Raw genomic sequence first — 27,927 nt, forward strand, 5'->3', positions numbered from 1 at the left:
ATGTTTGAGCACGGCCTCAACAGCTGCAGCTAATTGCAACACAAAGATGCAACCAGTTACACTAATTCAACACAAACATGCAACACATGCACCACTTAAAGACATGCACACACACACGCGCGCTGGCTCAGCACAAGCGCATGTGTGCATACACACATACACACAAGCACACACACACACACACACACACACACACACACACACGCGCGCGTGTGCACCAGCACTGCACACGTGAAACTGAGTATGTCCAAACCCCCCCGCCCCCCCCTACCCCCTCCTGCGTCCCTGTGTGTCCCTATATCACAGCATCCGTGCCTCACACCCAATCTATATGTGTGTGTTTGCTTGTGTGTATTGCAGCAGCGTCGTGCCCCCACACCTTAAGCAATCTATGTGTGTGTGTGCCTGTGTGTAATCTGCTTCCACCAGTTCAAAGTACAGGAAACATCTGCTATGTACTTTCCTGCTAAATTTCGTCATTTAACCAACTTCTGTTTTCCTCCTTGCTCCACTGTCACTGCTGCACAAACAGCCCCATACATTACATTACATCTCTCAAGCTGGGCACAATTCAAACACATGATTAGACATGATACAGTATGGTCATAAAACAATAACATAAACCAAACTAATATAATCACATATTCTACTTGATTATTTCCTCAGGATCAAAAAAAGTAATATTAAGGATTAAGGATCAAAGTGAATTCAATCAACAATAATTCACAATAATAACCCTGTTGTTAAAATCATAATAACTCATAGTGTGAATAAACACAGGATTGACCATGGCTGCATATCAATGGTACAGATGTGTTACCTGTTTATTAAGCTACTACTATTTTTCAGCCACATCTAATGAGACAAGACATCAGTTGAATGAGTTTGGGAACAGACCTACAGTAAGTGAAGAAAGGGAACTTGGAAAGACACTTTCCTTCTGACAAACCATAAATCATGTGACTAGACCTTTCCATCAGAGATAGAACTGAGAAAAAAGGAACTGAAATCTCAGCCATATGTATTTGTGTATCATACATGGAACTGGATAGAGCTCATCATTATTCTACTGTAAGTATTTGTCTCATCAGCAAGAACTGCACGTGATGGTGAAAACTGTGGCTCAGTATTTGTGGCACTAGTGTTCATGGAGAGTACTAGTCTAATAGTTTTAAAATGTGTAGCACACTGGCATAGACACTATATGGCACATAACGAGTCCATTAGTTTACATTTAACTCATTTGAATTTCTGGTAAAATTATTGACCAGTTATATTGTATGTTCGTGACAAAAATAAGCATGAGCTCGGCCCTGGCCTCCCTAGGCTGTGGGGGACGGGTGTAGCGCTGGTGTAGGGCTGGTGTAGCGCCCAGGATCACTTAGGAAATTGGCACCGGGTGAAAAAAAGGGGTTACAAAAATCGCGGGATAAAGATTTAGAGTTAAAAAAAAATAATGATGTCTGTCACACGCTGGCATGGTGATGACCCCTGGAGCTTGTAGATCGGACAGGAGAGGACGAGCTAATGCTGGTTGCTGGTTTCTCTCCCGACCTGGCAACCTGGGGCTGCCATGCAGAGAGATAAGCAGCCCCAGCGTTAGCTCGTTTGTTATTAGCCGTTAGCTTGTCGGGAGTTTTAGCGCCTGTTACATTATCATGGGACTCAACAATGAGTACTAGAAGCAAAAAAACAGACTTTGCATTGGTTAAAATAGGCGAATTTGGGCTATCCTATATCCTCCTATAATGACAACGGTGGGGGTCGATAGGGGGCTCTGTGGAGTTACGCGATTTTCATTCCTACGTTGGTAAGTGATTTGACACACATCAAACATAACACTTAAAATGACCGGAATTCTCCTTTAACAACATTTCCTGCATCGTAACGGTTTCCACCTGACATGGACGATGCTACAGTCACATAAGATACTCATCAAACATTAATATTACAAATGAGTGATGAGTCATAGGCCTACTGTATGTCAGGATCTCCTGCTATATAGATATAAAGTAAAGACATTTTACCTTCCTGTGAAGAACAGATGTTGAAAGAAAAGACGCTGCAGATCTTAACGGTCTTGAGTTCGTCTGAGGATGTGGGTTTCACTTCTTCAAAGTCAACTTCAAAAACACGAGAACAAACTGACGTCACGCTGCTCTAACGTATGAGGTTAGAGTGTTCTCTCTGTACAGGCTGATAGATATTGAGTTATTGGAAGATTAAGCCCCGGAGGCTTTATGGCATTTTATTCAACATTTTACACATATTATCTATACAATGCTGCCAACAGCCAAACTACCTCTTACATTATAAAACCTTTTACCAGCAGGTGTGGGACTTATGCCATTTTCAACCCAATACAGCTACTCTATAGAATAAGTATATTATCACTTATAAAAGCAAAAGTATGTTTTTGCAAAACTGTCCGGATAAAAAAAAAAAAAAAGATCTTTGTAACTGATATCTATTTGATAGTAGAGGCTATTTATTAAGCTATGAAACCTTTTTCAAGGGAGAACATTTTTCCTGTGACTTACAGAGCAGTTAGTTCTGTGGTTAAGGCCCACTTTGCACTTTGGTAACCCTGGGTTTGTGCTATTGAAAAAAAAAACACTCTGGACAGCGCTCCACACGTCCTAGACTATTTTCTCTTCTCTAAAACACTCTGGACAACGCTCCACACGTCCTAGACTCTTCTCTCTTCTCTAAAACACCCTGGACAACGCTCCACACGTCCTAGACTCTTCTCTCTTCTCTAAAACACTCTGGATAACGCGCCACACGTCCTAGACTCTTTTCTCTTCTCTAAAACACCCTGGACAACGCTCCACACGTCCTAGACTCTTCTCTCTTCTCTAAAACACTCTGGACAACGCGCCACACGTCCTAGACTCTTCTCTCTTCTCTAAAACACCATGGACAACGCTCCACACGTCCTAGACTCTTTTCTCTTCTCTAAAACAACCTGGACAACGCTCCACACATCCTAGACTCTTCTCTCTTCTCTAAAACACCCTGGACAACGCTCCACACGTCCTAGACTCTTTTCTCTTCTCTAAAACAACCTGGACAACGCTCCACACGTCCTAGACTCTTCTCTCTTCTCTAAAACACCCTGGACAACGCTCCACACGTCCTAGACTCTTTTCTCTTCTCTAAAACAACCTGGACAACGCTCCACACGTCCTAGACTCTTCTCTCTTCTCTAAAACACCCTGGACAACGCTCCACACGTCCTAGACTCTTCTGTCTTCTCTAAAACACCCTGGACAACGCTCCACACGTCCTAGACTCTTCTCTCTTCTCTAAAACACCCTGGACAACGCTCCACACGTCCTAGACTCTTCTCTCTTCTCTAAAACACCCTGGACAACGCTCCACACGTCCTAGACTCTTCTGTCTTCTCTAAAACACTCTGGACAACGCTCCACACGTCCTAGACTCTTCTCTCTTCTCTAAAACACCCTGGACAACGCTCCACACGTCCTAGACTCTTTTCTCTTCTCTAAAACACCATGGACAACGCTCCACACGTCCTAGACTCTTCTCTCTTCTCTAAAACACCCTGGACAACGCTCCACACGTCCTAGACTCTTCTCCAGTCTCAGTAATTGGCGCTATGTTCTGTATTGTATTTGCATTTATTTGTATTATATGTTTAACTGAATACTGAGTACAAAAACCCCAATGACGAAATAATAACACTAAAGTCATGTGACACACACACACACACACACACACACACACACACACACACACACACACACACACACACACACACACTAAATGGACCTTGCGGGTCCATATTGATTCGATTTGTGTGGATATCGATAACGTCTGTGTGTGTGTGTGTGTGTGTGTGTGTGTGTGTGCATGTGTGTGCGTGTGCGTGTGCGTGTGCGTGTGTGTGTGTGTGTGTGTGTGTGTGAGTTATTTTAAGAGCAGAAAATCCTAAAGTTGTGTATAATTTGCACACTGACATGCTTTAATATTGAACCTGTTTTGTCAAATACTGGGCCTGAGCAGGAGCGGTGGGCACGCATGGCATGAGCGCGCTGCGCATTGCGCGCTGGATATTGGGCAATATTATTGCCCAATTTTACCAATTTCAGACGGACAGGACGGGCCCTGCAGTACCGATTTTAACGATTTTTAATCCAAAAATGAAATTAAAAAATCCTATTTTTATTTTTTTTGCTGAATCGATTGGGTGGGCCAGCTCTCTATGTGGGTGAGCCACGGCCCACCCAGGCCCACCCATGGCTGCGCCCCTGGGTCAGAATGCGTGTCAGATCCTGTGTCTAGGTGAGACATGACCTTTGACATGATCTAAATGTCTCAATAGAAGAGCAGGGAGGCAAAATACAACCACCACAATTATATTAGTTATAATTATATTAGTATTGTATTAACCAGTGGTGTAAAGTAACTAAGTACATTTACTCAAGTACTGTACTTTTCTTACTTTGTATTTTTTACTTTAATGGAGTATTTCCAATTTTCAGTACTTTTACTTCTACTCCACTACATCTCAGAAACAAATATTATACTTTTACTCCACTACAAGTATTTGAAAACTTTAGTTAGGCTACTCTGTACTTTGCAGATATAAAATTATAATGTGTGTTATAAAACACACATTAACCACTTTAGCCATATTTTAAACCTAGGCTATTTGAAAATAGCAGATCTACAAGCTCACAACGCGTCGCGATGCGACGCGTTGTGAGCTTGTAGATCTGCTATTTTCAAACACTTGTACATTTACTTTAGGTACTTTAAGTACATTTTGAATTCTGGACTTTTACTTGTAACAGTACTTCTACATTGCAGTATTGATACTTTCACTTAATTAAAACATTTGAGTACTTTTTCCACCACTGTGTTAAACTCATTTTGATGCTATATTAACTCATTGATTTAGCTGGAGACCCTCTTGGAACCCCCTCAAGGACCCCCAGGGCCTACGAGGGTCCCCGGACCGCACTTTGAGAACCATTGCATTACTCCCATCCATCTACACAATATGGTAACACAGCGCCCCCCCCTATGTGCTGCTGTGGCCGCAGGGCGGTACTGCAGGCCCCCGTCCCGTCCGTCTGAAGCATGGGATCCTGTGTGGTGTGAGACTGTCTGCGCTGTGATTCGTCTCCCAACGGGTCGCCGGGACAACCAAAGCCCCCAAGCGGCCAATGACAGCGCGAGCCACACCTGCCCCCCCTCCCCCCGGGCTATGGGATGTTTAGAATCAAACCCCAGAGCACCTGTTGTTCTACGTCGGTACAGCATCCTAAAAAAACACACTTTTTAACACATTTAAACACCTTTTTCTGCGGATAAAAACACGATAAACCGTTAAAACCATTATCTTATGGTTACATAAGACGCCTCCGCGCGTGTTTAGTCACTTTTAATAGTGTTTTAAAGGATGGATAAATTAAAGAAGGTTCTGAGAGGAGAGGATGCGGCCGGGAGCGACAACACGGACATCCTGGAGGTAAGACACACACAGAGAGAGAGCATGCTAACGATGCTAAAGCTAACATGCTAGCGATGCTAAAGCTAACATTATAACGCGATCCCTTTTTCTACCCCTTGTTTTTCAGTAGCGGGGGGCGGGGGGCGGGGAGCGGGGGGCGCCCTAGTCCCTACGTCACATCCTAGACGGATAGCTCCGCCCACACTGGGCGAGCGCTGTCAGTGCAGCGGAAGTCGATGCGCAGACGGCTTTGTTGTTGAAGCCCGACTGACGCACGCTCATGAGAAACAGCAGAAATGAAATCTGGCGAAAACAGTTGCGTGCATTAAACTTTAAAGGAAACATGCAGTCTAAATATATAATAAATATCCATTTGCCTAATTCACCACTACTTTTGCGACTGTGTCTCAACGTGTTTTTACTGGTTAAATAAAGGTTAAGTAAAAAATAAAATTTGCGTTTGAAACTTAGTATTTCTCTAAATATTACACTTTCACGACAGCCTAAGTATAAACTGTTATATTAGATGAGTGAAACAGCTGTCTCACCACTACTTTTGCGACTGTGTCTCAACGTGGTTTTACTGGTTATATTAGATGAGTGAAACAGCTGTCTCACCACTACTTTTGCGACTGTGGCTCAACGTGGTTTTACTGGTTAAATTAAAAATAAGATTTGCGTTTGAAACTTAGAATTTCTCTAAATATTACACTTTCACGACAGCCTAAGTATAAACTGTTATATTAGATGAGTGAAACAGCTGTCGATACAGTCAATATAAGTAAAGCATTATATATGATGATAGGGGACATGATTTTGGGACATTTTGTTAATGTGCACAACACCTTTGTTTGCACTTTTTTGTAAAGAATGCGGTTCTATGAATTGGTCCATCATCATCAAGATGATCAAAAAAGCCACGCAAACAATGTGGTTCTATTAAGTGGGCCATATCATCACGATGATCAAAAAGCCATGCAAAGAATGTGGTTCTATGAATTGGTCCATCATCATCAAGATGATCAAAAAGCCATGCAAAGAATGCGGTTCTATTAAGTGGGCCATATCATTATCATCATTATTCCATTTACCTCACTAATGGTCAACAAAGGTCTATTTTGGGTTGATGGTCCACATAGCAAAGTGTTGATATTTAATTAGAAAGGCAGAGAATTTGTCATTGTGCTTCAATTCAAATGAGCTTTATTGGCATGAGAAAACAACATTGTTGAAAGAAATAGCAGCATGAGAAAACAACATTTTTGAAAGAAATAGCAGCAATCTTTTGCAGTCACTTTTGGGACAATTTGCAGCATTTTTTAAAAACAAATAGCAGCAATCTTTTGCAGTCACTTTTGGGACAATTTGCAGCATTTTTTCCCTAAACTTAATAACAATAAGTTGTGCAGAGTGCAGACACAGAAGCCGTGTAGAATCACTCATCAGGGGGGGAGGGCTAGGTGTCTGGTCCCTGGCGAAACCTTATAGTGCAGTCACTAAAATAGGGCTAAAGTGGTTAATTTATGTTTTATAATGTAATAACTGTAGTGGAGTAGTAAAAATATATTGTAGATCTGCTATTTTCAAATAGCCTAGGTATACAATAGGGCTAAAGTGGTTAATTTATGTTTCATAATGTAATAAACAACATTGTTGAAAGAAATAGCAGCATGAGAAAACAACATTTTTGAAAGAAATAGCAGCAATCTTTTGCAGTCACTTTTGGGACAATTTGCAGCATTTTTTAAAAACAAATAGCAGCAATCTTTTGCAGTCACTTTTGGGACAATTTGCAGCATTTTTTCCCTAAACTTAATAACAATAAGTTGTGCAGAGTGCAGACACAGAAGCCGTGTAGAATCACTCATCAGGGGGGGAGGGCTAGGTGTCTGGTCCCTGGCGAAACCTTATAGTGCAGTCACTAAAATAGGGCTAAAGTGGTTAATTTATGTTTTATAATGTAATAACTGTAGTGGAGTAGTAAAAATATATTGTAGATCTGCTATTTTCAAATAGCCTAGGTATACAATAGGGCTAAAGTGGTTAATTTATGTTTCATAATGTAATAACTGTAGTGGAGTAGAAGTAAAAATATAGACAATTGGAAATTGTCTTGTAGATCTGCTATTTTCAAATAGCCTAGGTATAAAATAGGGCTAAAGTGGTTAATTTATGTTTTATAATGTAATAACTGTAGTGGAGTAGTAAAAATATATTGTAGATCTGCTATTTTCAAATAGCCTAGGTATACAATAGGGCTAAAGTGGTTAATTTATGTTTTATAATGTAATAACTGTAGTGGAGTAGAAGTAAAAATATAGACAATTGGAAATTGTCTTGTAGATCTGCTATTTTCAAATAGCCTAGGTATAAAATAGGGCTAAAGTGGTTAATTTATGTTTTATAATGTAATAACTGTAGTGGAGTAGAAGTAAAAATATAGACAATTGTAAATTGTAATTGGAAAGTAAAAGTTCCTAAACATTGTACAGTACTTGAGTAAATGTAATTAGTTACTTTACACGTAGTATTAGTAATTATACTCTTATTCTACTCTACTTATTCTAAAGCACATAAAATGCTCATTTTTGCCACACAGAAAGGCCTCTAGAAACGGCGTGGCTTTTTCATCATATTATGATGATGGCCCACTTAATAGAACCGCATTCTTTGCATGGCTTTTTGATAATCTTGATGATGATGGCCCAATTCATAGAACCACATTCTTTGCGTGGCTTTGCTGTTTCTTTGCATGGCTTTTTGATCATCGTGATGATATGGCCCACTTAATAGAACCACATTGTTTGCGTGGCTTTTTTGATCATCTTGATGATGATGGACCAATTCATAGAACCGCATTCTTTACAAAAAAGTGCAAACAAAGGTGTTGTGCACATTAACAAAATGTCCCAAAATCATGTCCCCTATCATCATATATAATGCTTTACTTATATTGACTGTATCGACAGCTGTTTCACTCATCTAATATAACAGTTTATACTTAGGCTGTCGTGAAAGTGTAATATTTAGAGAAATTCTAAGTTTCAAACGCAAATCTTATTTTTAATTTAACCAGTAAAACCACGTTGAGCCACAGTCGCAAAAGTAGTGGTGAGACAGCTGTTTCACTCATCTAATATAACCAGTAAAACCACGTTGAGACACAGTCGCAAAAGTAGTGGTGAGACAGCTGTTTCACTCATCTAATATAACAGTTTATACTTGGGCTGTCGTGAAAGTGTAATATTTAGAGAAATACTAAGTTTCAAACGCAAATTTTATTTTTTACTTAACCTTTATTTAACCAGTAAAAACACGTTGAGACACAGTCGCAAAAGTAGTGGTGAATTAGGCAAATGGATATTTATTATATATTTAGACTGCATGTTTCCTTTAAAGTTTAATGCACGCAACTATTTTCGCCAGATTTCATTTCTGCTGTTTCTCATGAGCGTGCGTCAGTCGGGCTTCAACAACAAAGCCGTCTGCGCATCGACTTCCGCTGCACTGACAGCGCTCGCCCAGTGTGGGCGGAGCTATCCGTCTAGGATGTGACGTAGGGACTAGGGCGCCCCCCGCTCCCCGCCCCCCGCCCCCCGCTACTGAAAAACAAGGGGTAGAAAAAGGGATCGCCATTATAACTATCCCAATGCTAACAGTCTAATGGTACTAAAGCAAACATGCTAACGATGCTAAAGCTAACATGCTAACGGTGCTAAAGCTAACATGCTAACGATGCTAAAGCTACCGTTTTAACGATGCAGCCAAAGCCAACATGCTAACGATGCTAAGGCTAACGTGCTAACGATGCTAAAGCTACCATTTTAACGACGCAGCCAAAGCCAACATGCTAACGATGCTAAGGCTAACATGCTAACGATGCTAAAGCTACCATTTTAACTAAGCCAAAGCCAACATGCTAACGATGCTAAGGCTAACATGCTAACGATGCCAAAGCCGTTTCTTTTGAACTACTTTTTGAAGTACTTTGTAACTTCTTGAGGACCTTCGTGAGGAACTTGGACACTTTAGGATCAGGCATTGAAAGTGGCCAGTGTGAAAAAAATAGCAGATCTACAAGCTCATATCGGCACCGAGTGCCGCGCTATGAGCTTGCAGATCTGCTATTTTTTTTTTCCAGGTTTGTGAAATCCTGCTCAAGTTTTCCTCATCCAAGTAAAGTAATGAAACCTCAATCCCCCCAAAACCTAAACCTAACGTTTAAATGGTTCATGTGTTGTTGACCTGACATCCTATAGTTTATATAGTTATAGTTATATAGTTTATACAGTAAAAAAATAAATATATATTATATTATCTAGACTGATGCTGGGTTCTTGGTTTATCTGGGAACCTATAGTTTTAATGTACAGATTATTATTTTGATAGTATGTTGTGAAAAAAACAAACTGGTCCATTTGGTTACATTTGTACACTCAGAGTTACAAGTGTATAAATGAACACTGAGGATTTGACTGTAATGATGTTATTATTTTTTCACATAAGCTTGTAGATCTGCAATTTATTTTACTATCGTGGAAAATGTGTGCACATCTTTAAATATATATATTATTATTTTTTAAGGGAGCATTTGTAACTCAAATCTTGGGGGCGGCAGTGGCTCAGGGGTAGAGTGAACTGGAAACCGCAAGGGTCCCAATTCCATCCGGGCTGGGGGGCTCCCCCAGAGTTAGTGTAGAAGTGTCCTTGAGCAAGACACTGAACCCCTAATTGCTCCTGATGAGCAGGTTGGTGTCTTGCATGGTTTCCCCCGCCATCGGTGTGTGTGTGTGTGTTTGTGTGTGAATGTGTGTGTGAATGGGTGAATGTAATGCACAATCTATGTAAAGCGCTTTGGATAAAAGCGCTACACAAATGCACCATTTACCATTTACTACAATTTTAATTTTGCACAATTTTCCACGATTTAAAAAAAAAATAGCAGATCTACAAATTCATAGAGCGGCACTCTATGCCGCACTATGAGCTTGTACATCTACTATTTTTGTTATTTTTGTGTGACATAGAATGGCCAAGTAAAAAAGTAACAATATGGAGATAAAAGGTTTCAGTACAGCATAATGCAACGTGACCCCCTGGTGTGAGGGTGTAAATATAGTGGCCCTCTGCATCATCCTAGTTTACTGAGACACCACACTGTCTCTCTGTATTCTATATATGTGTTTACCTTGTTTATTGTAGTGTTATTGTAGTGTAATATAAATATATATATATGTCTAAAAAATTATCTGTACATTGAAACTATAGGATGCCAGCAGGTCAACAAATTAACTTGGCGTCCGTGTGTCTAAATAACACGCTGTCTCTAAATGTCATTTAAACCTTTGCATAAGACTTAGAGTTCTCAAATTCGGCCCGGACCCAACCCTACCCGACGTGTTCAGGGCTGGGCCCAGAATCTATGCTGTTTGGTCGGGCCGGGCCGAGCCTCGGGTTCCGTGAAGAAAAGAAAAAGAAAATAAAGGGGGGAAAAAATCTATTGCCCCCAAAAAAGACATTTCAACTGCCCTTAGTGGCCTAACGGTAAGACCGACGGACACGGCAGTGGATGTGTTGCATGCAGCTCAAAGTCAACTTTACTCAGGTATCTAGTTCGCCGGCGTCCGACCTTCCTAGCCCGAGTTATTAAAGTAAAACGGGCGACAGCGGCCAAAACTCAATCGAAAAATGCATTGATGATTTCCAGGCCCGTCTAGAACTCAACAGACTGCATGGTCGTTAAGACTAGGTAGCATCCAGGTCGCCTGAGGCCACCGTGTGAGCCCTACATCTGTGTGTGTTTTAAACACATAGAAACCAGCTCATCCGCACACAGCCTGCAGAAACACACACGACTATGTGTAGTTAGGTACGCTAGTGGCAGCAGTGTTGCCATGTCTGCTTATTATAAGCCACTTTAGGCTAATCTTTTCTCTCTGAAGTCACTTGCAAATATTGGTAAGTTGCAGGTTGCTGTTTTTTTTTTTTTTTTAATCTGAAAAGAAATCTTGCATGTTTTTTGAAACATTTTAACAACACATATCTTGTATGGGGGGGGGGGGGGGCGGGTCCCTGGCACACAATATTCTCAGATGGGGGTCCGTGGAAACACTGGTTTAAAACAACAGAATAATAAAGTTCGACTGACCGGGTGTTTTAGGATTGTTTTCATAGACCTGGTCGCTTGTTTCTCTCGCAAAATCTGGCAACACTTGTGTACTTAATTCATCCTAGATACACGTGTGTGTGTGTGTGTGTGTGTGTGTGTGTGTGTGTGTGTGTGTGTGTGTTCATCCCCAGGGGAAATTAAGGCCTTATATAATTATAAGCAACTCTAACCATCGTCACAAACAATGAAATAGACATTTAAAAAAACATTATAATAATAACATTTTAAAGGTGGTGTAAGTGATATTTTATGGAACAAAACATTTTACAAATGTTTGCTTTGAAAAATATATATTCAAAGATTTGCACAAATGTTCACGCTTTTTCAAAAATAGCAGATATACAAGCTCATAGCGCGTCACCGAGTGCCGCGCTATGAGCTTGTATATCTGCTATTTTTGACTAGCCAAAGAAATTAAAATGACAGGCATGCGTTCCTTGATTGAATGGGTTAAATGTCACAATCGATGGGCCACACCCTTACTGGGCACATCCAGACAATTACCATATTAATGAGTATCTGTCTGTCTGTTTGTCCTGTCTTTCTCTCAGGCAGCCAACCAGGCCTCCACGTTGTCCTGGGGAACCCGAGTCAAAGCCTTCGTCATCTGTTTTATACTGGGAGTCACTTTATCTATACTGGTAATATACCTGTCTGTCTGCCTGTCTGTCTGTCTGTCTGTCTGTTTTATACCGGGAGTCACTTTATCTATACTGGTAATATACCTGTCTGTCTGCCTGTCTGTCTGTCTGTTTTATACTGGGAGTCACTTTATCTATACCTGTCTGTCTGTCTGTGTGTCTGCCTGTGTGTCTGTCTATCAGCTTTATAGTGGTACACTACCTGTCTGTCTGCTTTATACTAGAGATGCCGTGATCCGATTAACAGTTGGGATATCGGCCCGATAACAGCCAAAAAATGGAGATCGGATTGAATCAGATCGCAGCGAAAAGGCCAATCAAACGCTCCAATCAAAACACTCCATTCCAGTACTCCACTCCAGCACTTCTAACCAGCACGCTGTGAAACTTTGTTGACTATGATTCTGGAGAGGTTATGTTCTCTGTTTGAGTAATATCACTCCATCAATCCTTTTTTAACATTTAGTTTTAACATAACATCAGTAATAAAAAGTAAAGATAAATATAGCTGCAAGCAGCGATAATACGGGGCCAGTGAGAGAGAGACAGACAGACATGGAAACTAGAGAGAGAGAGAGAGAGAGAGAGAGAGAGAGAGAGAGAGAGAGAGAGAGAGAGAGAGAGAGAGAGAGAGAGAGAGAGAGAGAGAGAGAGAGAGAGAGAGAGAGAGAGAGAGAGAGAGAGAGAGAGAGAGAGAGAGAGAGAGAGCCATGGAAACGGAATAGATTGAAGAGAGACATGGAAACGGAAGAGATTGATGAGAGAGAGAGAGATGGAAACAGAATGGATAGATTGGACATCTCAACCTATTGCCATTAACAGGAATCGAACTCTCAACCTTCGGACTAGGAGAAGGATAATTCCTTTTGACAGGTCGTTCATGAAAGTCCTTGTGGTCTTGTTTCCAATGAGAACCTGTGAGCAATTAGGGGTTAAGAGTCTTGCTCAGGGACAAATTTCATTTCATCGACGCATACAGTATGCTGGGATGGCCTGGAATCGAACCTGGGGCAACCAGGGCCTCTGGTTCCCTAGGCGTGCTCACTAACCACCCAGCTATGGCCGCCCCATGATAGGCTAATAGGCTGCAACACTACCTATAGTGCTATAGCTTTGTCCAGGCTGATGTTGTCTGTTGAAGATCATAAACTCTTGCCTTCTGTCATGAACCAAGCCAACACTAAGATCACTCGTTCACAAACCATTTACCAATAGAGAAATTGTATGTCTCCTCGCTACCGAAAACAGTGAAAGCAGCCGATCTACAAGCTCAGAAACATGTTGCTATCTGAAAAGTTTTGAGATTGTAGATCGGTTATTTTCACAATGAAGTTTGTCATACATTAAAAAAACATACTCTCTCCATGAAGCATTTCATCATTACCTTTAACAGTTGCACATGTATTCAATGATACAGTCATGTTGTTTGCAATTCAACTTAAATTAAGTCTGCATCAAGTGAGGCTTGAACTGGCGACCCTGAGATTGTGAGGCCTTCATTTAAGGGAGACGCCATTGGCCCAACAGATAAGTAACTGTGAAAAAGGAGATCACACAGATGATACAGTTTCACGCAAATAGCTGAAAAATCCTGGGTTTAAGTGTTTTTCAAACTGCTCAAAATTGCGGACAATCTAAGGGCGGAGCTTACTGGTCAAAGAGATAGATGTGTTCCTCATGAGTCAAGGCACATGTGTAAGCAAGTTTCACGACTTTCGGCCAAACGAGGCATGACTTATGCCTGTTTAAAGTCTGCCTTTTCAAAAAATTGCTATAGCGCCCCCTTTTGGCCAATTGGAGTGAGATTGGTTTCAGTGATATTTGGAATGACCCTGTACATTTCTGCCAAGTTTCAAAGAAATGTGAGTCTGCATGTATGTTTTAGGCACAGATGAATAATTTTCATAAAACTGTAATAGTTAAAATCTATCTCCTCCTGGGATTTTTGAGCAATCTGCACGAAACATTTTACACATGAACTTTGGACCACTGCCTACAAAAATTTCCAACGGATTTTCCATAAGTGAAAAAATGCAGAAGTTAGGAGCCAATGACTGTTTTTCATATAATTCAAAATGGTGGGCGATCTAAAGGTCAGAGGTCAAAAGTCAGACCACGAAAGTTGTCGGGCATGAAGAGACGCATGTGTGTATCGAAGTTTCATGGTTGTAGGTCAAACAGGGCATGAGTTGTACCTGTTCAAAGTTGGCACTTTCAATTGAGTGCTATAGCGCCACCCTTTGACGAATGAGTGTGAGAATTATTTCTTGGTAGTTTTTCATGAGCATCTACCATATGGCCGAGTTTCGTAAAAAGCGTATGCACGGTTAAGCCAGAACTGGCAAAAACAAGTATTTTTCAAACTGCTCAAAATTGCGGAAAATCTAAGGGCGGAGCTTAATGGTCAAATCGATACGTGTGTTCCTCATGAGTCAAGGCACATGTGTAAGCAAGTTTCACGACTTTCGGCCAAACGAGGCATGACTTATGCCTGTTTAAAGTCTGCCTTTTCAAAAAATTGCTATAGCGCCCCCTTTTGGCCAATTGGAGTAAGATTGGTTTCAGTGATATTTGGAATGACCCTGTACATTTCTGCAAAGTTTCAAAGAAATGTGAGTCTGCATGTATGTTTTAGGCACAGATGAATAATTTTCATAAAACTGTAATAGTTAAAATCTATGGAATCCTGGGATTTTTGAGCAATTTGCACGAAACCTTTTACACATGAACGTTGGACCTCTGCCGACAAAACGATAGGAGTGGATTTTTTCTAAGTGAAAAAATGCAGAAGTTAGGAGCCAATGACTGTTTTTCATATAATTCAAAATGGTGGGAGATCTAAAGGTCAGAGGTCAAAAGTCAGAGTGTGAAAGTTGTTAAGCATGAGGAGACGCATATGTGTATCCAAGTTTCATGGCTGTAGGTCAAACAGGGCATGAATTGTACCTGGTCAAAGTTGGCATTTTCAATTGAGTGCTATAGCGCCACCTTTGGACGAAAGATTGTGAGAATTATTTTTTGATCGTTTTTCATGACCATCTACCATATGGCCGAGTTTCGTAAAAACCGACAGCGCGGTTCAGCCAGAACTGCGAAAAGTGGCAGAAGTGACAGAATAATGCGAATAACAATACGTGTCCAGAGCAGAGCTCTGGCCCCGTAAAAAAACGCGGAGCTTGGACCGCGGTCGTGGCCGCGCGCCACATGTTGTACGACATAGTCCATGTGAGCAACACAGAAGTGCGCAGCGTGTCCTGATCCAGACTTCATTCAAATTCTCCGTCACCGTCATCCACACGAGTATGTTTATAAATACCTTGTGACTGTTAAGTTTTATCACCAGCCGATCAAACAATACCATTTGAAACGCACATGATTTTGGCTGAATTAACAACACTGGCTTTTGCGACGCGAGCGGTGAGCCTCTCTCTCGCTTTGGTGTAAATTAATGACCTTCTAATCTTCATCATCCCTTTTGTGTGACGCTGTAGGACCTACAGCGTCACACAAAAGCATGAAAAGTAGATCTACAAGCTCTATGAGGTTTCCACCCGACAGAGACAGTATTATGTAGTGTATAATCCCTGTCACTGCCAACTTTAACCTTGGGGAGGGTGTAGACTACTAGAGACAACCACTTTCTTCTGCCGTTTTTGTCCGTCTATTCCTCACTCATTCTCCCCTCTCATCCCCTCTCCTATAGGCCAGTGGTTTTCAACCGTTTTCATATCAAGGTCCATTATTTATTCCACATTTAAGCCATGGATCCCATCATTTGATGAGATTTAGACTCTCCGACCCAAAACTAGAATATTTTGTTATCGTTGGATAAGACTAATAGTCAGGGGATATTAAAAAAGTCTTGGAATAAATTCCTTACCAAAAAAAATCTTCACCAATGTGTTTGCAAAGGTGTCTAGTAACACATCACAACTTTATTGAAATGCAGTTTCCCTAAGAGAATTTTTGACAGCTCCTTAAAGTTGGAGTACCCACCATAACCTTGGTTAAAAAAAAATCCAAATTTAATTCTGTTTTAACTCATTCACTGCCAGAATTATTTCTGGCCTGTTTGAACACCGCCAAGATTTTTCATTGAAAAAAAAAAGTACTCAAGAGCCGAGATACAGAATTTTTAAGTTTTAAGTTAACAAGGAAGTGGATGGGAGTCTATATCTTCGAAAAATCATATCTCCTTGGTCTTTGGGTCAAAAAAAAAAAAAAAAAGTAAAAAAAAAAAAAAAAAAAAATTTTTTTTTAAAAAGTCGTTTTAGTCGTTCTTGGCAGGCATGGCTTAAAACAGAAGTCGTTTTAGTCGTTCTAGGCAGGGAATGAGTTAAGTTAAAGTAGCATGTGAGGGGTCAAACTAGGGTGTTTTTATGATTCTGAATCCATTGCAATCATTTGTTTTGCACCAAAACCACTCCTTGGGTAAAAACGTCCCAATCTCAATGGGCTTTTTACACAAAAAGTATACATGGCTATGGCCGTTTTTAGCCCAAGGAGTGGTTTTGGTGCAAAACAAATGATTGCAATGGATTCAGAATGGTGAAGATTTTTTTTGGTAAGGAATTTATTCCAAGATTGGAAAATATTCTGCTAATATCCCCTGACTAATGTGACTACTTTTTCCACCACTGCTCTCTCGAACCTGGGGGGGGGGGGGGGGGGGGGGGCTCAACATTAGATAATAATAATAATAATGCAGCTCAAAGTGCTTTATAGAGCAACAAAACATTTTAAAATACAACATTTTAGATAGACTATTATAGTATTATAAACTGCTCAAAAAAGTTTGGAAACTTAACTTCGGTCAATTAGATCTCTTCTTTAATAATACCAATTGGTATTGTGTGTTTTATATCATCTTTATCGTTGATTAGTCACCTTTACAACGAGGTACAGCTTGTAAGGATCGGGCATTCGTGGAATGAGCAACACAGCTAAACATGTGGGTAGCGCCTCCAAAAGAATTGCCAAAATCACCCAATATGCTTCTGTGTGACTGCCTCTCAGGTGAGTGACTGGCACCTGAACATGGGTTCTGCAACTTTGTTGAGTGTGTGTTGATGCTCCAAGCAGCAACACTTCCCCCATGGAAAGATGCCACGTTTGTCCCTTCAGGATAAGACCCATGGTGCAATAGGGCAAGTGAAGCTGGTGTTCCGTTCTGCAGATTACCCATTATTTGATGTCAGCCCTGGTACCATTTGCAGGCAGGTGTGTGCCAGTCACAGGTGTGTGTGACTGGCACCTGAGCATGGACCCTGCAACTTTGACATCTGTCTTTGGTACCGTTGTGCAAATCCTCCCTCAGTGAAGCAAGGGGTCTTGGGTTGTTGTCTTCCTTGTTGACTTCACCTGTCTCACAGAACTTGATCCTAAGTTTGGAAATGGTACCAGGGCTGACACCAAATAATGCTGTCACTCTGCATAACAGAACACCAGCTTCACTTGCCCTGTTGTATAGACCTTATCCTGAAGGGACAAACGTGGCATCTTTCCATGGGGGCAGTGTTGCTGCTTGGAGCATCAACACAAACTCAACAAAGTTGCAGAACCCATGTTCAGGTGCCAGTCTCTCACCTGTGAGTCAGTCACACACCTGTGACTACTGGCACACACCTCTCAGCAGGTGTGTGCTGGCAGGTTGCTCAAAAGAAGAGTGATTACCAACAGAAGCATATTGGGTGATTCTTTTTTGGAGGTGCTACCCACACGTTTGGCTGTGTTGCTCATTCCACGCATGCCCGATCCTTACAAGCTGTACCTCGTTGTATACCAATTGTTATTATTAAAGGGGAGATATAATTGACCGAAGTCAAGTTTCCGAACTTTTTTTGAGCAGTTTAGTATAGACTATTATGTGCCTTATCGGATTGGAATTAATCGAATCGGATCTCTTTTGATGCTGCCTGATCGGAATCGGATCGGATCGCAGCACCTCTACTATATACTGTCTGGTACACAACCTGTCTATCTGACTACCTGTTTATCTGCATACCTGTCTATCTGCCTTTCTTTTTCACAGTACCTGTCTGTCTTTCTGCCTGTCTGTCCGTTTCACAGTACCTGTCTTTCTGCCTGTCTGTCTCTTTCACACTGGAGTCACCCTGTCCATACCGGTACAGTACCTGTCTATCTGCTTCATACTGTACACTACCTGTCTATCTGCTTCATACTGTACACTACCTGTCTATCTGCTGTCTGTTGCTATATTACTTTATTATATTATATAAACACAATGTGTGAAACAAACATTTTTAATATACATTACTCCTACAGATGTTGATCCAAACATCACACACATCAGTACACAGTATCTCTATAGTCATGTGATCAACACGGATCTGTCCCATTTGTCATGTTCCATCCTGATTGGCTAACATTGGCTTCTAAGGGTGCAGGAGTGGCTCGGTTTGAACAGAATACCTGGAATCATGAACGCAGTGTGAGATGAATCATGAACGCAGCGTGAGATTGTGGTGTAACTTTGCACACACATTCCCACTAGGCCGAGGAACAACCTCCACCCAAGTGTTTATTATTGTTATTAATAATAGTAATATCAATATGTGTATGGGTACATGTATGTTGTTATTGTTATTAATCATATTTATATTCATATTTCAGGGCACATGTCTGTTATGGGTGCCAACTGTGGGTCTCGGCATCTTTGCTGCTTTTTATACTCTGGGAAACGTCTGTTCTCTGGCCAGGTAAAGCATGTGTTTATGTGTATATAAATATATAAATATATGTATGTATATATTTAATATCTCTGTTGGGTGTAAACCTCATGCAGAATGTCCAAAACAGTTACTTTTCAGGATTCAAATTAAACAACAACACAAGTAGCAGACAGCAGTCAGGCTTTCTATTCTTGTTTACATTTGCGATAACGAGCCACTTCTGGCTCCCGGCAGCAATCTTAGACGCCATCTTGAAAATGACTTTAGCTCAATACTGTTTTATTTATTTATTTGAAAAATTGCCAAGCTACAAGCTCACATTGTGAGCTTGTAGATCAGTTATTTTTGCGTGACAACGCAGCATGATGAAGTAGGGCATTCATTTATGACACAACGCAAAAAGTCTACATATGGAGACAACAACGATATGCAGGTTTTAATTGGTTTAACTCAGCATTGGATCAATAGGAGATAGAAAACACTTTCAGTGTGGAGTGACGTTGCCCTCTCCTGGTAACAATGGGGTACTGCCACTGTTGTATAGACAGTTTGGTTTTTATAAATTTATATTTGTTTTACATGTATGTATGTATATGTATAATAATAATAATAATAATAATAACAATAATAACAACAATAATAATAGTAATATTACATTACAGTACTATCTTCTTAATGGGACCAGTCAACCAGGTGAAGAGGATGTGTGCTAAAGAGAGAGCTCTGGCTACCGCTGTCATGCTGGTTAGTACGCGCGCGCACACACACACACACACACACACACACACACACACACACACACACACACACACACACACACACACACACACACACACACACACACACACACACACACACACACACTTTAACAATGTATTTATGTCCACACAAGGGAATTTGCATACAAGGACACAGATATTACAGGTGCAGCAGTGTTTCTCTTATAGCCAGAAGCTGAAGGTTTGGGGGAAATATTTTGAGAACCCAACATTTTTCGGCGTGCATCTATAGAGTAACAGAAGTCCTGAGGTCACTCGTTCATCCCCTGGTTCGTAAGGTAATGTCTCTATGGAGAATAACATTGGGTCATCATAGAATCGTCTCATATAAGAATTGTGGTCCAAAAATAAACAAACTGTCTCTGTGATATTGTCAGGGAGGAGGTTCTGTATCGTTTATGATAGTCAGTCACTTATATTTGATACAGTCTGTTTCTGGCGAAAATGTAACTAATTTGGCGGAAGTAACATTATGGTTTTCTCACCGTCAGTTGATGCTTCATATCCATAAGAGTCAAACCGCCGGGGTCATTTGTTTATTTTTGGAACACAGTTCTTATTTGACGTGATAGTAAACACGTCTATGGGGATTCAGAACGGGGCTGGAAAACCGAAGAGAAAGATTCCTAGACCCACTGGCTAGGATTGACGATGTTGCTGACATGGAACCATGACATCAGGGACACAAACTTGGGACAAATTTAACTGGAAATAATAATGCCATCATTTGAGACAGTCAGCCGTCACAGCGAGAGCTCTGCTTCCAAACAAATGGCCTGCGACCTATGACCTATGATCAAGCACTCCTCAAAGATGGGAGGCAGAGTTCGTCTCATACGTTCATTGTTAATTATCCATATTAAACAAGTGGTTATTACCTGTCTTACTGTGTAAGCTTGCTGTTATATTTGTAACATTCAAGTATGATTAAGTACAACTGTTTATCATACTCCCACTTATGCATGAAGGTACATTTATATTATCATTTGATTATTATTATTCATTCATTATATTTCCAGTATATTTCGAATATTCTTTCTAAATAGGAACCAGATGTGTGACACTAAGTTACGGTGGGAAAATGTCGAATATAATGAATCAACTTTAGGTTGAGTTAATTAGTTGTTGTTGTGGGTTCAGATTTATCTCTTCCCCCCCCCCCCCCCCGCCCTCTCTTTCTAAACATACCTTCCTGTGTTTCAGCCAATGACAGGGAGAGGATTGAGTTTCACATGGTATTTAGGATGGACAATAAATGACCATCTCCTTGTGACCAAGACCCAGTCCAGTCTAGGTCTTGGTTTTATCTATGTCTGTATGCTGAAATCCTTCTCTTGTCTTAGTGTCAGTTAGGTGTATTCTTGTTTTGTTCAATTTGAAAGGGAACTACAAGATTCATTGACATTTTCAAGTCATTGAATATTGCGTTCATCTGCTGCAAAGGAATAAAAGTTGTGCCTTTCAAGTTCAACACAACAGTGGAAAGTGGACAGTGGAAAGTCGAGAGAGAAAGTATCACCTACAACCTCTCTTTCGTGAAGAATCTAGATTCTAAAGAAGAATAAAAGACGACTGTCGTTAACATTGAAGACTTGCCGGCACTTGAGGAGTGTCGAAGAAAAGTTGGTTTACCCTGCATACAGACGACTGTTGTTAACAGTGAAGATGTGCTGGCACTTAAAGAGTGTCGAAGAAAGCCAGGCAGGCAGGCAGTGAGGCAGGCGACCATATACCAACAGCCCCAGAACGCTACTTATCACAGGTCTGTTCCCATCATCTGATGTGCAACGGCAATAGGATTGTATGTATATTGGGCTTGTTTTCATCAACTTATTGACAGGGCTCTTTAACTACCGTCTCTGTTTATTTTCCCCTCTTTCTATCTCTTTCTGTCTAGGAGCTCACAACAATCAGTATACCATTTTTAGCACATAAAGTTCTAATCAGGGACCACACAGCAGACATTACATCTTGTATGGCTGTATTGGAACATTATTATTGCCTATGGCTTATGCCTTTGAGTTAATAAACTTCCTTGATTAGAAATAAAACTTGTTTGTCTTTTGTATATTGTTGGATGACCTATGACCCTGCCTCACAGTTAATGAGACTGATCTGTATTAAAAACAGGTAAACTGGTGATATATCATTTCTTTGATATTCATGACATTTAATGATAATTAATCACCAAATTACCCCTATAAACACACTACACCAGTGGTTCTCAACCAGTGGTCCGGGGACCACCAGTGGTCCTTGAGGGGCTTCCAGGGGGTCCCCAAACAAATGAATAGTTAGGAACCAAATTGACCCTTATGTGTCTGTAACTCTGAGAGTGTACAAATGGAACCAAAAGGACACTAACGGGTCCATTTGGTTCCATTTGTACACTCTCAGAGTTAAAGGTAGGGTAAGTGATATTTTTTGGTTAAAACAAAAAGTATTTTGTTAAAAGGTTAAAGCTCTATATTGTGATAGTAATCATTGCTATAGAGTGTTTGTTCAGTAACAGGAGTCTCCCCGTCTCTCCAGCTCTTTAATAAACAGAAAATACATTTTCCGGTAGGTGTCAAAATCTCAGCCAATCAGGAGAAAGTACCCATTTTAAGCTTAATTTGTATAGTGTTCCAGTTCCAATTTTGCCTGCTCATTTCTTAGTGTCATCACTTACAATTACACTTGTTTAATCTGTATCCTGATTGAGTTCTCTATCCTGATTGGATAACATTGGAAATGAAACTGAAACTGAAACGGAAAATGCATTTTCTGTTTTATAAAGAGCTGGAGAGACAAGGAGACTCCTTTTACTGAACAAACACTCTATAGCAATGAGTACTATCACAATATAGAGCTATTTAACACTTATTTTAACCAAAGAAAATCACTTACCCTACCTTTAAATAAACACTAATGATGATGATGATACAGTGTAGATTGGGACCCCCCCAGAAATCAAAATGATTGAGTCCCTGGCATATCTTTTCAAATGGGGGTCCATGGACTAATATGTGTCAATTTGGGGGTCCTTGACGCGAAAAAGATTGAAAACCACTGCACTACACGACTACATATCATTTTGGGGGTCCTTGACGTGAAAGAGTTTGAGAAGCACATGTTTTAGAAGGAATTTGTAGAATAGGCCTCATGTCTCAATGTCTTAATACTTTATACTGGTTACATATTCATAAAATCCACAGAACCATTAAAAACATATATATATAATAACAAATAGCAAAGGAGCCGATGTACAAGCTGAGGCTTGCACGTTGTGAGCTTGTAGATCGGTTATTTTGCTAGCTTTGAGTGACACTGTAGTGTAAGTAAGCATTCATTCTATGAATACAATATAATAAAATATATATATATGTGTGTTTTCTGCCCGACAACAACGATAAACTCTATGAATGTGTCTTTAACAGATCTGTCTGGTGCTGACCCTGTGTGCTGCTTTCTGGGTGAGATGCACACACACACACACACACACACACACACTCACACACACACACGCACACACTCACGCGCACGACTAACACATTAACACACACACACTAACGCGCACGCACGCAGCATGCATGCGCACACACGACTAACACATTAACACACACACACACACTAACGCGCACGCACGCAGCATGCATGCGCACACACGACTAACACATTAACACACACACACACACACACACACACACACACACACTAACGCGCACGCACGCAGCATGCATGCGCACGCACGACTAACACACACACACACACACACACACACACACACACACACGCACACGTATAGCATGCACACGCACACACTCACGCGCACGACTAACACATTAACCCATTAAGACCTGGAACTGTGTCATTTTTAGATTTGAGCTAAAAAGCATTATTTTACACTTTGGGCTATTCAAAAATAGCAGATATACAAGCTCATAGCGCGGCACCGAGTGCAGCGCTATGAGCTTGTAGATCTGCTATTTTTGAAAAATTGTCAAAATGTGTGCAAATCTTTGAATATATATATTTTTAAAGCGAACATTTTTAACTCAAATATTTGCTTCTGGGGGGTCCCTGGAACAAAATATTTTGATGGGGGTCGGCGGCCAAATACATATAGTTTTGGGGGTCCTTGATATGAACAAGATTGAGCACCACTGATATAGAAACATACGTTTTTCACAATACTGTTGAGATTTAGGAGACATGTAGAATCGGCTTCAGGTCTCAATGGGTTAACACACACACACACACACACACACACACACACACACACACACACACACACACACTATTGTTATTGATATTATTATTCATTGTTATGATTATTGTGTGTCTAGTGGAAGAAGAATGGTCTGGCTCTGCTGTTCTGTGTTCTACAATTCCTGGCTTTTACCTGGTAAGATACACACACACACACACACACACACACACACACACACACACACACACACACACACACACACACACACACACACTCACACTCACACACAGGCACGATAATCCATGGTGATTGGCTGTGTTCAGCGGACTCTAGCCGTCGTCCTCATGATGAGAAAGCGTTGGTTTGGGAACCCAGGGAGTCCAGGATTCTGATTGGACGGTTCCCACCGTCATTCAATTCCTGGAAATATTTAGAAATTAGATTATTTATTTTTTTAACCCATGAAGACCTGAAGCCGATTCATTCTACAAATGTCTCCTATAAATCCCAACATTTTTATGAAAAACCTATGTTTCTATATCAGTGGTTCTCAGACTTTTCCATGTCAAGGACCCCCACAATGATATGTATTTGGCCGCCGACCCCCATCTCAAAATATGTTGTTCCAGGGACCCCCAGAAGCAAAGATTGAGTTAAAAATGTTTGCTGTACTGACCAAGCAGCGTTGCCAGATTTTTGCGAGAGAAATAAGCAACCAGGCGCTCGGGGTGGAGCGGTGCTAAAATGACGGCCCACCAATGGTGCGTCCGGCTTTGTGGAGCATCTAGATCAGGGGTGATGCAACTTTGATGATGCAGAGGAGAGGGCCACTATATCATCTCCACTCTCACTCCAGAGGAACACATTACATATACTGTACAGAAACCTCTTATCTCTGTATTTTAACTTTTTTGTAAATTAATGCCGTACTTCGCCCATTCTATGTCACACACAAGTAGCAAAAATCTACAAGCTCAAAGAGAGGGTAAAAAAATTCAATAAAATAATTAACCAGTTCTATGAAAACACGCTCCATAAGAAGCAACTATTACAGGACCACATGAGCACTTTAAACCCGCTTTTTTTTGTTTTGTTTTTTTGTTCTTTATTTACCCAGGGTAGTAGCTGAGCACAAGTGCTCATTTTCAGCAACGCCCTGCACATAGAAACACACAGACAGACAGACACATTAAAACCTGGGAGCTGACTAGTACAACCACAGTCTTATACTGTTGGCCACTACGCAGCTCCACTGGAGCAGTTGAGGTTCAGTGCCTTGCTCAAGGGCACTTCAGTGGTGTTGGGGAAGTGGTGAACATTCACTTCCCCACCCAGATCTTTCCTGCCGGTCCGGGGATTCGAACAGGCAACCTTCCGGCAACGAGGGCCTCCTCTAACCTTTAGGCCACCACTGCCTAAAGCTTACATGGGCTATTTGAAAATAGCCGATCTACAAGCATTTTCCTGGCTCTAAATATGTTCAGATTGTGGGTCTTTGGACAAATCCATATTAATATGGGTGTCCTGGACATGAAAAGTTTGGAGAAACACTGGTTTAAACAACATTAGGAAGCATGAAGCCCAAATAATCTACACTTTAACTAAAAACACTTCAACTACACTTTAGAAACAAGCCCGAAAAACCACAACCCGCAACTACCAACATTTACAAGCCATTTTACATAAAAAACAAGCCCAAAGTCACTTATTAAAGCAGACGTGGCAACACAGCTGAGAAGTAAAGTAAAATAAATGTTTAAAATAAGATAACTTAGTCCGCTGAACAGAGCCAAATGTCTGGAATACAGGCTAACGATAATGTTAAAGATGAATTATTATAATAATAATAGTTTTGACCAAATATCTTTGATGTCATGTGATATAATGTGTGTGTCTGACATCAACAGGTATGGACTGTCTTACATTCCTTTTGCAAGGTAACACACACACACACACACACACACACACACACACACACACACACACACACGCACACGCACGCACACGCACACACACTCTCACATTATTTTTTGGAACAGTTTTGGAACTATTTTCTGATAACGTAACTCATGAGAACAGGTTTTGTCTCACATAACTACTAAATATAGAATTTATTTGAAAGCTACATTCATTTATTTTAGAAGTGTTAGCTCACTGAGTGCCAGAATTATTTATACACACTCTATAGTAATGATTACTATCACAATATAGAGCTATTTAACTTAACACTGTTACTGAACACTGCACTTTTAATGTAAATACTTTAAAACATGAATATTCTGTCTGTCTTTCAGGGACGCTGTCATCAAAATGTTTTCACTCTGCCTTTAAAGATGGTTGCCTTCTGCGCGCGCACACACACACACACACACACACACACACACACACACACACACACAGTTTTATAAGGATATATGCATTGGTCATCATTTCACTTTTATCGTCTTGTTCATAATAATCAATCGTAATAATGTACCTATTATTATTTTTATTATTTTTAATGTTTTTTCTCTAAAGTTATTCTGTACTGGGAGCTGACCAGTACAACCACAGTGGGGATGGCGTGTCTTCCTAAATGAAGGGTCCATGTCCATAGAGAGCGTCTTTTTGAGCTGGCAGCGTGAGGCTGCCAGCTCAAAACTATGACGAAAAATGTTGGTCGGCTAGCTTTTTTCACTGAGGAAAACTGAACCAAAACTCAATACAAACTAAGCTTTGACTAAGACTATACAGAGTAAGACTATGACTAAATATATTAACCCATTAAGACCTGTGGCCGCTTAAAAAAAAACAACTAAATCCTAACAGTTTTTTGGAAAAAAATATAAAAAAAATATTTTTCACGATTTTTCAAAAATAGCAGATCTACAAGCTCATAGCGCGGCACTCGGTGCCGCGCTATGAGCTTGTATATCTGCTATTTTTGAATAGCCAAAGCGATCTAAAGTGACACAGATGCGTTCCAGGTCTTAATGGGTTAAATAAAAACTATACTAAAATGTTGGCGAGGGACTAGTGGAGAAGAAGATATCCAGTAGAAGTCATTTTATGCTTGGTTGTGTGCGGGTGTTGCGCTCTCCGAAAACAGCAGATCTACAAGCTCACAAATTGTGAGCTTGTACATCGGCTATATCTGGTCTACAAATCAGGCATTACGACGCCATCAAGGCACCGCCGAAATAGATTTAGTCGACTAAATCAACAGTAGATTTAGTCCACTAAAATCTTATTATATTTAACTCAAACTAGACTAAAACTATAACATTTCTGAAATATACTATGTACTACATGGAATTGTATTCAAAAGAATATGACTAAATTACTACTAGTTCATTTAAATGAACACTGCTAGTTAATTTAAGTTAACACTGCTAGTTAATTTAAATTAAAACTGATCAGACACACACTATCTGTGGACACAGCCCCTTAAGCATCCCTTGTTTCATTTCATTTCAGTTTTTTATGTGAAATACTGAAACATTTCATTTGTAAGGGTTTAATATTGGTTTTAAATCACTGACACGTTTCATTTGTAAGGGTTTAATATTGGTTTTAAATCACTGAAACATTTCATTTGTAAGGGTTTAATATTGGTTTTAAATCACTGAAACATTTCATTTGCAAGGGTTTAATATTGGTTTTAAATCACTGAAACATTTAATTTGTAAGGGTTTAATATTGGTTTTAAATCACTGAAACATTTCATTTGTAAGGGTTTAATATTGGTTTTAAATCACTGAAACATTTCAGTTCAACATTCACTGTTTGTCTCTCGTCTGTCTTTCACCATTATACACTGGTTTCCTGTTTGAAGTCACTGGTTTCCTGTTTACACACACTGGTTTCCTGTTTGAAGTCACTGGTTTCCTGTTTACACACACACTGGTTTCCTGTTTGAAGTCACTACTTTCCTGTTTACACACACTGGTTTCCTGTTTACACACACTGGTTTCCTGTTTGAAGTCACCGGTT

General features: G+C 40.4%; 1 protein-coding gene across 1 annotated transcript; it reads left to right on the forward strand.

Moving 5' to 3' along the window:
• Nucleotides 1-5,265: 5,265 nt before the first annotated feature.
• LOC311041163 (vesicle transport protein SFT2B-like) lies at nt 5,266-26,801 on the forward strand. Its single transcript, XM_084051689.1, has 8 exons — nt 5,266-5,500; nt 12,203-12,292; nt 18,926-19,011; nt 19,647-19,728; nt 23,183-23,218; nt 24,092-24,150; nt 25,863-25,892; nt 26,250-26,801. The coding sequence occupies exons 1-8, from the start codon at nt 5,432-5,434 to the stop codon at nt 26,284-26,286; spliced, it is 489 nt and encodes a 162-aa protein (XP_083907815.1). The 5' UTR covers nt 5,266-5,431; the 3' UTR covers nt 26,287-26,801.
• Nucleotides 26,802-27,927: the final 1,126 nt, after the last annotated feature.

The sequence above is a fragment of the Gymnoscopelus microlampas genome, assembly GCF_963454915.1.
Source record: "Gymnoscopelus microlampas genome assembly, chromosome: 24".
NCBI lineage: Eukaryota > Metazoa > Chordata > Actinopteri > Myctophiformes > Myctophidae > Gymnoscopelus > Gymnoscopelus microlampas.